Source organism: Brachionichthys hirsutus, chromosome 16, assembly GCF_040956055.1.
Source record: "Brachionichthys hirsutus isolate HB-005 chromosome 16, CSIRO-AGI_Bhir_v1, whole genome shotgun sequence".
Lineage (NCBI taxonomy): Eukaryota > Metazoa > Chordata > Actinopteri > Lophiiformes > Brachionichthyidae > Brachionichthys > Brachionichthys hirsutus.
The window spans coordinates 1809982-1824674 of NC_090912.1; the positions used below are offsets into that span (position 1 = coordinate 1809982).

Consider the following 14693-nt stretch of genomic DNA (forward strand, 5'->3'; position numbering starts at 1 on the left):
GTCCTACCAAGCGTTAGGATAAATAGACAGTAGCATTGTTGACTTTAGACCAGAGGCACTGGTTTTGAATCCAGTACGACGTCACCTGGTCGGAGACACGCCCACTCCACATAACACAAAAGGAAAAAGCACAACATAACAACACAACAACATAGCAACACAGTACAACATAGCAACACAGAACAACATAACAACACGCTGTGGTCTGAGAATACCTCAAGTTTCCTCACCTATACGGTGGCGTAGTCGGTAGGGTTACCGGTCTACTGCCAGAGGAACTGGGTTCGCATCCAACTGTGGGAGTGGGGGTGGAGTAGGGGCGGCAGGGTAGGCCCAGGGCCTTGCCTGGGCGGAGTGAACTGGACCACCGGTCCACTCCACTCCGCTCAGGCGTGCCCTGGACCTACCCTGTTGCCCCTGCTCCATCTCATTCCCGTAGTGGGATTCGATACCAGGGCCATTTTGCCCCCCTCTACAGTGCTGCCAACCATGCCACCGTGGAGGTGAGGAAACTTGCCCTGTTATTACAAAGTAATTACTATGTAATAAGTTGATATTACAGAGCACCGGAACATTAACTTTCTGACCGTATGTGACCATCATTAAAATTGTCCCAAATAAAAGGGAGGCTACTCATGTTGTATGGAAAGGAAAATAAGTAAATTCTATTTTGGGTCTCTGGTATTGTTCAGGGGGCCAGGCCAAACGTGGAAATGGGCCGGATCCGGCCCGCGGGCCGTAGTTTGGGGACCCCTGATATAGAAGCTATAGTAAAGAGCAAAAGTTTGTTTGCATTTTATGGACAATATAATTTTATCTGTAGTCAAAATCTGCTCATAAATCCAAACAATGAATATAGCATTTAAATCACATCAAGGTTGTCTAAACTAACTGTACAACTCAAATGAAAACAAATGCAAAAACAGGCAAAACAACAAAAAACACACACACACACCCTTTTTGCAATGAAGTGTAAACCCAGAGACTACTGCAGTCGAAAACCACGCAGATATAGTAGAAAAAAGAGAATAGTTTATGTGCATAAAAACCTTCAAGCATGTGTTATTCATGTATTAAAACCATATAGTACACGTTTTACGCCTCCTGATAAACTTTACCGCCATCAGACGTACCTGCCTTTTTCAAAGAGGACCCCATAAAAAGTCTTCTCTCTATTAAAAGTCATCTGCGACTGACATTATTCGTCTTAGTGAGTTTTACAGTATGTACAGCTACTACAGCGTGTTGTAGATTCCTCTCCAGCCACACAGTATCTGGTCACGTGACAGCGTAGACGGTCTCCTTCTCAGCCGTGTCTGCTGCTACATCCATCTCCGTCGTTGGTGCCTGAGCTCTTCTCGTGGCGTTAGCTGCTAGTTGCCTCTGTACGCCACATTGGTGAAGGTGGAGGTGGCTCCTTTATACAAGGGATTGTTAGCCTGGGAAAGAAAATGGAAAAACATATTGAAACTGGGAAACACACTTGTTTTGTAGTGCTTTGTTGATTTCCTGACTGGAAAGCTGTCATTATATACATTTAGCTCCCGTTTCTCACCGTGTCCCATTTGGCTTTGGCCCTCTCCTCCTCAAACCTGGCGAACTCCCTGCGATCGTGGATGGTGACCAGCAGCTTCCAGATAAGCAGGCCGACCAATCCCAGCAGCAGAATGGCGCCGGCTACCGCCAACAAGACGATCAGGATGTCTGCACCCTCAGGACACTCTGAGAGACGAGATCAGACCGGGGGGGGATTATCCAAGGGAGGCGAAAATACTCATCACCACCACCACCAAGCCAGGCAAAATGACCTAGCAGCGTTCCTAAAGTGTAAATTGCTCCCGTGGTAATTTCCAGGTCGCGCGCGCGCGTGCACGGCGGCTCATACAGTACCTGGCTCTTTCTCCACAAACAGAATGGATTTGCCGCTTTTGTCTTCGTAGTACTGAAAGTGCACCACGCAGTCGTTTTCATCTTTGTATGAGCAATTCACTGCATTTGTATCGTGGAAAACTGGAATTGAAAATGAGAAGAAGAAGAAACGGGGTAATAAAACAGGTTATCTCGTAAGCTCCCGTCGGACACAAACGAGTCATGAGCGCGCGATATCGCCGGATCGTAACGTGCGCTGATGATGCTTGTGAGAATACTTTGCTCTTCTGCCGTTTCTCAGTACGAGATAACAGGGGAAGGGGGGGGGGGTATAAGACGGAAGAGTTCTCACCCACTGCATCCACTATCCTTATTTCATCTTTGCAGATTCTATTGCAGCTGTTGTCACTGATGTACGGTCCTCTCTTGAAGTGCTGACACTCCACGCACTGCCTGGAAGCAGAGTCCCATGTCTTTAAACAGTACACGCCGCGCGGGGCTATCGATCGCTAGAGTCGATAAGCGCTAGATAAACTATAACGCTGACATATGCCGCCATGATGGCGCTTGGCCTTTGGGTGACCTTTCAAAAACAAAACACATCACTTGTGCTCGGTGTGAAAATCTTCTTAGTGCTGTCACGTTTCCCGAAGGACGATCGGCGTCTCCATTTTAGATCCATCAAAGAGCTTTTATTCTACAACCGCCCTCAGGCCAAAATGTCAACTTTAGATGCGGGCTGTTTGAAAATCTAATTTCATGGTAGACTGCATGAAATTAGCTGAGCACACTCATAGATCTGAAAGCCGTCATCAGTATAACCCCCCCCATGACACTTGTCTCACGGGTATGATTTTGTAAACAGAGAGACAACATTTTTGAATGAAATAATGATGGCGGTGTAAAATGTCAGAATAAGGGAATATTTTTTTTTTGCAATAGCTACAAATTGGAGGAAATTTGTATTCTAAGTATTTCTAAGTAGGCTATGCCTTTTATTCTGTTTACATTAGCATCAAAGCAAATTTTTTTTTGGCACAAGGCCATTATCATCATCATCTTCTGAATAAATATTATGAGAAAAGTGATTAACAAGAACATCGCCGTGTTCAGGACGGCATGGTGGCGTAGTGGTTAGCGCTATCGCCTCGCAGCAAGAAGATACCAGGTTCAAACCCTATCTGGGCAGAGTTTAAATGTTCTCAGAAGAAGAAAACTGGATGGATCACCGTGTTCTAATCAAGGGTGGCAACGTCAAAATTCTTTTACAGCACAATATTCACAAAAATGTAGCATCATGTTATTTCTCCTATTTCATCTAACCCCCTCTTTGGTGATTTCAAACATCAAGCTAGGAGCTCTTACTTTTTAATTGTGCAGGAATCAGGGCAGGTGGGGCATTTCTCACATGTAGCCCCATAGGCACCGGGCTGGGTGCATTGACACGCCCCACACTCACAGTTGCCCCGGCCGTTGCACAGCAGGCCGATGCTGGACATGCAGGTGTCTGTCCGCGTGGAGCAGTTACAGTTTTCTCCTTGCCAGCCGGCGTCGCACTGGCAGAACCCGCAACTGCACTTCCCATGGTCTGAAAGAATCACAGAGGATTAGCAGGATCATGCTATCGTAGCTCATAATCACATGGGCGGGGCCAGACAAGCAAAACTAGCAAAACAAATTACACACAACTGCGAAATAAAGGTTTTTTTTTTTTAAGGTGTTGCTGAGTCAAGCGTTCTCGAGTTTGCGCTTGTAGATGATGTCACCATGTAATTACTAGCCGTAGCCTATAGGTGATGTATGCCCAGAGGGTCAAAACACATTTCACGTAAACGCGATGCCATTTCTGGAATGCGTTGAGAGGAACAGGAAATGACCTTGTGCAATTTTCCAAGGACTTCAATTCAATCCGGTTTCAAAGAATAAGTGCTGTCCCACCTTTTGAAATCTCATGTATGCCACTTATATCCAGAATTGTGTTGTTTTCCGAAGTCTTGCCATTTTGTAACCCTTGGCTGTGGCTTGTTATTTTTTTCCAATTAGAATGCTGCTGCTGCTGCTCGTCTTTCCTCAGACAACACATTATTTTAAAACAATAGTTTAGCAGCTAATTACTCTGAAATGCAATCTGAATCACCAATGTTCCATTCTGCATATCTCTGAATCATTCCTCATCAAACAAAGGCAGGAAGTGATCTATTGGGAAGGCACACACTAATGATTCATCTCCCTAAGAGGTAGACGTGTTCCAGACTTTTCCTCAGACACTGCTGAAGTGTTGAACGCACAAAAGCTGAGTCATTGCAGTGATGCGAATGTTTGCTGACAGAATCTGGAGGTACGCTTTTCTCCCTGGATTACGGAGACATCCCGTATCAGCGCGTTAAGGTACTTTAGAAACCAGGGTGCAGCCACAGCGACCGCGTCGCTCCAGGAAAGCAAACAGGACTCGGCGCCGGATGAGGAAGAACATAACCTGTGAGTCACGGCCCAGCTGGGTCAGACCGGGGGAGTGACTCGTCGTGAAATATCACAGAGGGTTCGGGCTCCCTGATCCCAGAGCTAAATCATCCATAACGCCTTGATCTCCACCCCCTTGAATTTGGCTTCGAGGCCATGTCACCGGCGGTGTCACCGGTTAATGGTTAGTACAGTTACTCAGTAATCGCTTCAACTCTGTCAACAAGATAAAAATCCATCATTATTTATTTCTGTGAGATCGCGAGACTGCACCGTTACCATGACGATGTATTTTCACTGCGTCGTCATCGCCCCATTAGTCGTTCAAGCTGACTCACACATGTTCAAGGGGGTTGTTGGGCAGAGATCATCCTGCTGTGTGAGAGATTACGCACTAATCCCGCCCATTACTCACGTGTGTAGGTTTCCTGAGGAGGTTAGCAAACATGCAGCGATAAGAGGCTGCAACAGTTAATGCTAAAAGGGCAGAGACGTGCTGCAGAGGGGAAAAAAACACTTGGCAAAAAGCCAGCAGAGGAATGCAAACGCTCCTGTTCTCGCCTCCCTCGTATTTACGGACCCTGGGGCTGTGCTTGCCGACTCCTGCTCTTTGCCCCCCCCAAGGCCCGGGAAGAACCACACAGCCTCCAGGAATAAAAAATATCGCAGACTGAGCTTTTCAGCATCCCTGGGATAAGGCAATGCTCGTCATTTAAAGACAATCGTGTCCGTTAAGACTAATTAGCGGGCCCAACAGTGTGCCCTGTGGGCTGCCTTACACCAGGCTTTGTTTGTGTAGGTGTGTGCAGCGGGCGGTTTGGGCGTTATCCCTGGATTTCTTAATGCCTGCTTCTCGCAAAAACAGAATCGCTTGAGAAAGACTTCTGACTCCTCCTTGTTGATATAAAAATTTAATTTCAAGATAGTAGTTCCCACTTCTGCTGCTGCTGCTCAGCGTACAGCCACAGGGCCACATTTATGATACAGGAAATAACCCAAATGACAAAGTCCATTTGAGTTTTATCTCTGTGATTGAGTAACTGTTCACCGAGCTGTGCAGACTTGCAATAGGGTGTGATGGTGCATCACGCTGTGAGCAGTAAGAGCAGCAACCGAACACGGGCCCGACAGAGGATTGGTATAGTAATAGGATGCTGGTGTTTTTAGAAAAGGCTGGGGATTCTCAAAGCTGGGGAGACAATGTAAACCAACTAAAGTCTGTTTACAGGCTGGAAACATGTTCCAAAGAAGTCAGATGAGGCCTCAGAGCAGGGAAAAGAAAAGGAAGGGCAGCTTCATCCTTCCTGATATCACTGACAAAACCTTTAGTGTCTCACACACGTCATAAAAACGGACAAATCCAGCTGTACTTAGAGTTTCCTGCAAACGCCTCATTCAACTGAGGCGAGCGTGGTCCAGTTTGCGTCGCTCACAGTAATAGTTTAAAGATGCTACAGGGCTATCATCTGCATGAAAACAAGCCCCTGTAAATATCCGCATTGCTAGATAATGCAGGGATGAATTTAAAAAACGTCATTCTCACCATCTTGGTTCATAGATAGGAGGGGAACAGCTGTAATTAATTTATCAGGGACAAGACAAGCTTCCTTCCTTCCTGGCCGACGGGTATGACAGCTCTGTGAATCCGATGCAGCCGCCCTCACAGCCAGCCCATCTGAACCCAACTTATTGTGTTACGGTTCACCGGCGATTGGTCTGGCACGTCCCACTTCCTCGCCTCAAAAAATGGCGGCCAAAAGCCAAACGGTTGTAACCAAAAGTCTGACAAAGTTGCAGGACGGAGACGGATTGTTGACACTGCTAACAACCGAGATCTCATCTTTTCATTGGATCACAAATACGAAAGGCCACACCGGAAACCGTGAGTAATAATACAAAACCACTATCGCTATGAACACATATTGCACTGTAGCATCACCCGGATGAGACAAGAACCGGTTTGGAGATCCACTGATGCGGTTTCTGATGAACTTTAAGTTGATGTGGAAACGCATGTACTCACTGGAACACAGCGCCCCCTTGAAGCGCAGGCAGTTGAAGTCGTCACATTGGCAGTATTTGCCCCACACCTGGCCAAACTCATTGGCGTGACAAGAGCACTGTCCGCACAAACAGTCGCCCCTCCCGCTGCAGAGTAGACCCCCCGCCTTGGCGATGCAGTTGGCGTCATCGGACGGACTGTAGTCCTCCACCGAGCACTCGCAATGCGGGCCCAGACGACCCGGGTAACACTGGCACACGCCGCACTCGTAGGTGCCGTTGCCGTGGCTGCAGATGGAGCTGTTGACTTCGGCCTTCGCCTCGCAGGCGCAGTCGCAGGCGAAATCCACGGTGACCTCCAGCGAGTCCCTGAAGCCGAGGGGTTTGACGGTAAAAGTGCGGCTCTTCTCTTTGGGGCAGGATCGCAACTGAGCATCCACGCTGAAAGACACCTGGAAGGGGGGGGGGGGGGGGGAGACCAACTGTGATGACCCGATTAGATACCAGATGAGCAGTTCAGCGTCTCACACGATACGCACCGTGTCGCCAATCTTGAGGCCGGAGCAGGATTTCAGCCCGGGGGTGAGCTCTCCATTCAGGCAGGTGGCGTTGAAGGACAGATTCAGCTCTTCCGGTACTCCCAGCAGCTCCAGCTCCACTTTGGAGCGGATTTTCTGCTCATTAAGACGTTAATTATTTAAGCAATCACGAGGAAGGTTTTCACAGGTTAAAGTCTGGAACATCCTTACCGCATACGCCTCCTCAATGAGCTGAATAACATTCCCGGAGTCATCGGACAGCATTCCCACGGTCGTGCCAGGCATGAGCTGACTGTACTCCTGGGGAAGACGGACAGACCCGCGAGACAGTGATGTATTTTTTTTTTTTTTTGAATATTAATGACTTTATTAAAATTCATCTTGTGGGGCAAACTGGGCAGACTGTTCACCTTGTAAAGCGGCACCACGTAGTTGGTCACAGCAAAAATCAAATTGATGTTGTTTTCCGTCATTTTCTCCGTCATGAGCGCCAAGGAAGGGTAGTCCTGGATAGGGGAACGGTTTTTAATAGACGCCGCATGATGGGACAAGGAAAAGGAAATGGAAGACATCTCTGATGCGCTGTTTTTTTTTGCCTTTACCAGGACGGTGGTTTTGTTGTAAATGTTGTCCATGTCGAGGTGACATTGTCCATCGTTGGGCTGGACGATTCCAGCTAAACGTCCATCCAGAGCGATGTGAGTGTTAGCGTCGGTGGTGAAAACCAAGAGGTGCGAGGCGTCCGGACGCCAGCCAATCTTCTCCTGATGATTACGGACTTAGAATTAATGAACGCACGACCACAGTAATTGCTGCAGATAAGCAGGTTGCGTGTCTGTGTGTGTGGACGACGAGTCATACCTTGCACACCACAGCCTGCATGACAGCATCAAATCCACCCTCCGGGGCGTCTCTATTTCTGGACACCTCCTGATTCTTCACCTCCTCCGTGAAGCGAGCTACCTTCTCCGTCAGCGAGAGCACATGCTTGAAACCGAATTGAGCCAGGCATTTCTCATTAATTCTGCGTTGGAAAAATAGGGAAGAGGAAAATCAGCGAGGAGAGGAAACCCATTTAAAGTCATTAACCCCCCCCCCAACCTACTCGTCGCAAGGGTTCTCCACCGCCTGGGGAGGGTCGGTGTACATGTAAGGGGACAAGGTCTTGTCCACAAAGGCTCCAAACCCCATGCGGAGGTTGCTCGTGGTGCGGCCCATGGTCACGGCGAGCTCGTTGCCAAGGGTGCGAAGGCGAGCCAAGTCATCCTTCATGGAGAAGGAGAGATCCATCAGGTAGTAGAGGTCCACCGGGTAATCCTCCACCTGCTTCACCGACACCGTGAACCTCTTGGTGTCACCTGGGAGGGAGGAATGGCTGGTAGGTTGCATGTTCGGTGTCTCGAAACCTTTAGGGCAGACCTGGGCATTGTACGGCCCCAGGGCCGCACGTGGCCCTTTGGCTGACTAACCGGCCCCGTGTAAGGTTAATTGGAAATTACAAAATAAACACAATTTCTAATTTTACCTCATGCATGGACTAAAACTGCATTCAGTGACAGTTCAATATGATGTATCTTTCTTATTGAGCACAAAGTCAATATTGTGATGTTTTTATGATTCTAAGAACCTTCACACAACATTCCAACAGTATATTAAACTCAAAATGTGTTTTAGAGTGAATGTGACTGAAAATGTGACTGAAAACAAAGAAATACAATTAATAGTATGCAGAATTGAGTTCGGCCTTTTGGCCCAGCCCTCCAGAACATTTTCTGTTTCTAATGTGGCCCCATGGAAAATAGAATTACCCATCGCTGCTTTAGGGTCTCATTTTTTTAAATGGCTCGTGTCTGATTGGGTGTAAAAGTACCTGGTCTCAGTGCCATGTGGAGTTTCTGAGGCTTTATCTGAGTGACATCTTCGGCAGTCCCGGAGGCCTTATCGGTGAGCGGCGCATCCTCCTGGATGGTCAGCGAGCTGGAGGGAAACTCCACGGCCGTATTACTACACCCTCCAGTCATCAGATTCTCCTTCAGGTCGCAGCGAGACGCACCGGAGCCCCCCTTCCCAAACTCCTGGAATAAAAACATTCAAATTCACTGGATAAACTATTATTGATTGAAGGCAAATCAAACAAAAGGGATGCGCCTTTCAATCTCATTCACGTGGAGATGCGGGGATCAAGCATCTCCCGATGCCAAATGGATCGGCTGAAAGAAAGAAGCCATCGGCAGATCAACAGGAAGAATGCTGCTGACAAGCCGGGTTTCTGTTCTAACTTGTTGCCTTGCAGCCACAAATGGGAGGAGGAGAGACGAGACGCTGTGGAAATGCGTTTTGTGTTTTCACCTCCTGGGAGCACCACGCACAGCTCGGATGAACCGCCAAGCACTGCTGGCAAGTGGCGGCTCCACGCGACGTGCAGATGTTGGAACCTGTCGGAATCACACAGATAGAAATTAGACAAAAGCTCGCGAGGGAAGAGCTGATCGATCCCCCAACAGCTGCTTATCAGAGGCATCAAACGAAGTCACAGAACTGAAGATGTGATCCGTTTCCTGCCAATCGGAATCACTTTTTTTTTAAATCATCAGTAACATCTGGATCTCTTCAGGAGGCTTTCACACAGATGGAAAATGCCAACTCTGTTATAATGGATCAACTTGACAGTTCTCATGTGCAGGATGTAAAGACACATAACAGGGAGTTCGGGTGAAATTTATTAACTTAAGCTATAGATAAAAGCAGGGGACAGTATTTTGCTGTAATATTTGTTTCATGCCTCCATCTCTTTTTTTTTTAATGTTTAAACTCGGGTAGGAGCGCCGGTCCCGTCGCCTCCCTGCGACGACATCCCGACAGTTTTCACTCCCTTATAAGGAAAGGTGGAGAAAACTCCACAACTGCAACCGGGGATCCGCTGGATTCAGCCAAGTGTCCCGCAGAATCCAGAACCGCGATCCAGAACCGCAAACAGATGCGGTGTCCAGGCTCATAACGTTACTTTAAACGATACCTTTAAAAACGGGAGGGACCCCCCGGCGCACATGCCCCCACCCACAGGTCGCTAAAGCAGGTGAAACTTCTCAAAGTTGCCGCAGGAGTGAAATAAAAAAAGAACATCTCACCGTAAAGTTCAGCCGCGACGCACAGGAGGAGGAGAAGCACCGCGAGGCGCGCGGAGAGAGCTGCCATGGCCGGAGAGTAACGAGTAACGGAGCGCCGTCTGTTCCCCGCGGACTCGCTCAGCGCGCAACTCGAACGCCTTTCCTCATTCTTGACTCCACTAAATGCGTGTTGGGTCACGGCGTTCCACTCCGAACGCTCATCCCGCAGGCGCGTTTGTTTCCGTGCGCGGAAGACGCACCGATTCGGACTGGTTGGGTCATATTTAGAATCCAATATAAAAACACAAACTTTTATTTCTGTGAAACTTTGTCTTGAGTTTTCTCTAAACGTGAAATCAATTTATTCGGATTGGTTGAATTACAGACACGTGATCACCGCCAGTTGTTATTGGATTACAAGAATATGAAAGACGTTTAAATTATTTCATCTAAAGGAAATGTAAAAAGTGGATCAGCTAAACTGAAGACAGGCAGGCAAACACAGACAAACAAACAAACAAACAGACAATCAGTCGCACAAACCCAAAGAAAGACAAACAAGATGTGAGAACACAAACAAAATAACAAAAAGCCAAACATAAAAACATGCACACAAAAATAGAGACGTAGAATCACACAAACACAAAGACAAGCTAAGGAGAAGTTGCAGTAGAAGGACCCCTAGTGGGAAAATACAGGCCTCACTAATAGCCCTGCAGACTGCAGTGACTCAAAGAGTTCATGAAGGTCAAGGAGGACAAGCACCATTTCCTCATGTCTTTATAGAAGGACTGGCTTCACTAAGCGACCTCTCAGTGTCATATTGTCTGGAAAGCTAAGTGCTTGCCATATAGAAAACCTTCCCCCCCTGAAGGAGCCGGCATGTTGGGAATCTGCAGCTAATAAAACCAGAAAAAAATAAATAGAGAGAAAATGAGGCAGAAAATGGGATAAAAGACAAGATTACCCAACAGAAAGGAACTTTGGGAAGCATGCGGCGGCGGCGGCGAGCGGGACTGGTGGGGTTTGGAGATCCAGACAATGCTTCTTATCTCTGCCCTTGTCCATTTACCGAATCGTTATCCTGCTCTTATTCTCCGGCTGGTTGCTAAGCTACTGCCGCCCGTGTCCAAGAAATTGCTGCTTGAAGAAATGACAGAAATAGAGGAATAAGTAGGAAAAGCTATAACAGTCGTTCTGCTGGCGTGAAGTTCTCCCCGTGGGTGGATGGCACAGGTAATGCCTCGGCCAATCAAACCCAATCTCCGCTATTGACTGATCTGGATCTATTAAAGCCCTCAGCTGCAGACCCCCCCCCCCACGGATGAATGGTATTTTGTGGACGAGAACAGCGGCTGTTATCTTTAGTATAAGAAAAATCTACAGACTGGGTCAGATGGCAGCCAATTAAGACTGCTGCAAGGAGAGTGCGAGGGGGGGGTTCTCAAGGGAATATGGGAATGGAAGGGTCCCTGAACTGCGTTACGGATCTATCCGGAGACCTTAAAGCTTCTCACTGAGTCTGGGAGAACCGAAATAAACAGTTTGATTAGCCACAGAGCCAAGCTGGGTTAAATGGTGAACGGGGGGTCAAACATGATGAATATATATATATGATGAATATATTTATTAGATAGAATGTTAGAGTACAAGTACAGTCACACAGTAGCATGTATTACAGTACAAATAAAGTCAAACATCCTGTCTAAGAGGAGCATTTCAACATGGGCATGGATCCGTCTCAGGGGAATGACAGCTTTATATGTGGAGACTAAAACAAATAAATAAACGCAGGAGCAAACGAACAAACAGACATCAGAGGACAGAGCGCGCGTCTTTCTGCGTGCGTTGACAGAGACAGACGAACCGGATGAGATCATGACGCGTCGCTGAAGCGTGAAGAAGACGCGTCTAAATGGAAATGAGGTTAATGGGTAGAGTCTGGTCGAGCTTTCCTTCGGTTATAGATCTGTAGTCCGTTTCTCCGCAGCAGGAGCCCATCCCGCATAATAACTGTATTTACCTGTGCGGTGCTCAAACACTGCGCCATCACCTTTCCGGCCTTGTGACATCTGCCTCCTCCTCCTCCTCCTCCAGTGCGCACTGTCCTCACCTCAGAGTTGCAGGTATATGTAATTGCCCGCGGGACGCACAGCGGCCCCGTTTTGCGCACCGATCACCTGATGAATGCGCGTCGAGGCGGAATCTCTTAATTGAAAGTTGAGTCTGCGGCCCTCTCGGGGAAGAGGGCGTGTCCTATTTGAAAGAGTCCGGGCTATGACGTCACCACACATAAAAAGCAGAATGGGGGAGGGGGGGGGGGGGTAATGGGTGTGGTCAAACATCACCTGCTTGTTGCTATGGATGTCTTCGCGTTGCTAGGCTACCAATTCCCTCAAGTTAAATGGAAACGCCCCCCCCCAGCTCCTCCGTACAGGCTCCTCAACCCCCCCCCCCCCCCCCCCCCCCCCTTCTCCAAACTAAAATAACTTCACCAACCATCTGTCACTGGGCTCTCAGGTTTACTGTTGCTTAGGAACAAGTCAGGCACCAACATTGGTGTCTAAATGCATCCTCATATGAATATATCTTCATACAAACTACGACTTCGGCGCGTAAAGCGCGACATGAACGGGACGCACGGCGGCCCCGCTGGAGTCTGACGCCGTAAATCAGCAACAGGTTCGAGTTTGTTCGGCTTTCAGAGGACAGAACTTTAATGAGAACACGTCGGGAATGTGATACCGATAAAAAATAAAAAATAAAAATAAGGCGCGACGCGCATCGAAGCGCCCCCGACTCTGCTCCAAATTCGCCTCATTTGTAAATTCTTTCAGGTTTTGCAGATTAGAGCCTCAGAAAAGGATTTGCATATTGACAGAGAGACGCGCGCTGCTTTTCCACGGTCACACTATAACAAGCATTGATTTCTTGCACCAGATCCAACGGCTAATGAGATTATTTGATCTCATTGTACATAAAAAAATAACATAAAAAAATCCTCCAGACATCAGCCGTTAATGATTGATCTGAAAGTCGAGCCCTTCCCCTCGTGGAATGTTTTCACTGTGCACGCGGACGGAGCTAATCGCTGTTTGGACACATGTGCGCGTTTATTAGTCGGAGGACGAAAGCTGCTTTACAGATCAGGAGCTTTCCCAAATTGAATTCCGTGGCCTTTGTTTTTGGACAAAGAGGAGATTAATCTGACGGGATTGTAAAGAACTATATACGAAAGCATCGATTCCACGTTGAATACGAAAATCGATGTGCAGGGAAAGAGTTCTCACTTTGTTTTTCTTCAAGGAACATCTGCGCATATTTATAGCTGATGTAATTAAAGGGGGGTTTTAAGGGTCGTTCCTTCTCCCAGTAGTTCTCCTTCCATAAAAAAAAAACCTGCGCAGGCGTTTCGTCAGTTAGAAATATTCAACATTTCTTATCCCCAGAATATAGAGAGGGATTCTATCTGTCAGTGTTTCTCTCTTTCAAACCTGCTGGTTGGGCATCCACTAGCGCGGATGGAAGAATAAAACCGCTTTAATTACGATGGGAATGAAGAATGATCCCGAACTTCATTTGAGATAAATATAAATATCACCTCACGATGTCTGAATAACACCTTCCAGGGAGAAACGGAATGAAGTGTCTCCTGTTTTTGCGGGGTTTAATTGGTGCCGTTCCAGAAAGGCGCAGTGATATTCACCGCGGTTAGATCCTCGTTTATTAATTTGTGCCTTCACTCCGCCGCGCCTTCGTCGCTGTCGCTCTTGAGGCCTCGCAGTAACAGTGACAGTTCCCATCTGGAACAGACATCAAACTTAAAAATACCTCACAACGTGGCGGATTAAAGATCCGACTGTCACTTTGATTCTAAATAAAACAAACGTGATGTCTTAAACTCATCGGGAGAAGTTAATGACTGTTTGAAACAATATCTGTGAGGTTTACTGCTGATGAAGTGGATGACGTCATGAGCGCGCTTCAACGTCTCCAAGTTTATGAGTATTTTTCTTTTTCATTTGTTTGGAAGTCTTGATAGGAAGAAAAGGAAACATATACGCGTGTTTAAGGCGTTTTAGGAAACGTCCTGCTTCTTAATTCTCTCAAGATGAATAGAAAAACATCATAATGGGAGAGTAAATTATGAATCCATGCTATAACTTCAAATCTCCCTTTCCTCCAGAAGCATTAAAAAAAAAAAGCTTCGAGGCTTTAACTTTAAAGTGGTTGGAATGACATTCGTATACAAAAAACTAATCTTTTTCTGAGGTTATCAAATGAACAGCGTGTTCATGAGGTCTGATTGCGCCGCCTCCCCCCCCCCCCCCCGTAAGGGGTGGCGATGTGATCCACCGGGGGAACTCACCGTCACTTTATAACGCACGAGAGACGTGGAACAAAAGAAGCAGCTCGCGGAGAGCTCCCCTTATTCCACCGAAGAGAAGCGCATCAGGAGAACGCGGATTCCAAGTTGAGTAAACTTAACCGGCTGCACCAGAACCGACGCGCGTTCGTCTGCGGAAACTAGTCCGGTGATGCGCACGCGGATGTGTTCATTACGCGATGTTTGCCCGTAGATCTGGACTTTGAAATTATTATTTTTTTTACAGTCACATGACGCAAACTGTTGCTCGGAGTCCAGATTTGGCGGTGACACTCTTGAGTCTTCCAAGTGGAGTCGTTTGTCTGTTTGGCACCGAACCCGCAAGGAAGG

At 47.4% G+C, this 14693-nt stretch overlaps 1 protein-coding gene across 1 annotated transcript; it reads right to left on the reverse strand.

Annotated features, from left to right (window-relative positions):
- Window positions 1-555: 555 nt before the first annotated feature.
- itgb3a (integrin beta 3a) lies at window positions 556-10095 on the reverse strand. Its single transcript, XM_068750488.1, has 15 exons — window positions 9998-10095; window positions 9219-9304; window positions 8740-8944; window positions 7975-8227; window positions 7731-7893; window positions 7472-7633; window positions 7280-7375; window positions 7080-7169; window positions 6870-7004; window positions 6353-6782; window positions 3235-3457; window positions 2222-2322; window positions 1891-2010; window positions 1556-1722; window positions 556-1439 (listed from the first exon to the last, which is right to left on the reverse strand). The coding sequence occupies exons 1-15, from the start codon at window positions 10062-10064 to the stop codon at window positions 1374-1376; spliced, it is 2364 nt and encodes a 787-aa protein (XP_068606589.1). The 5' UTR covers window positions 10065-10095; the 3' UTR covers window positions 556-1373.
- Between the last annotated feature and the right edge of the window lie 4598 nt (window positions 10096-14693).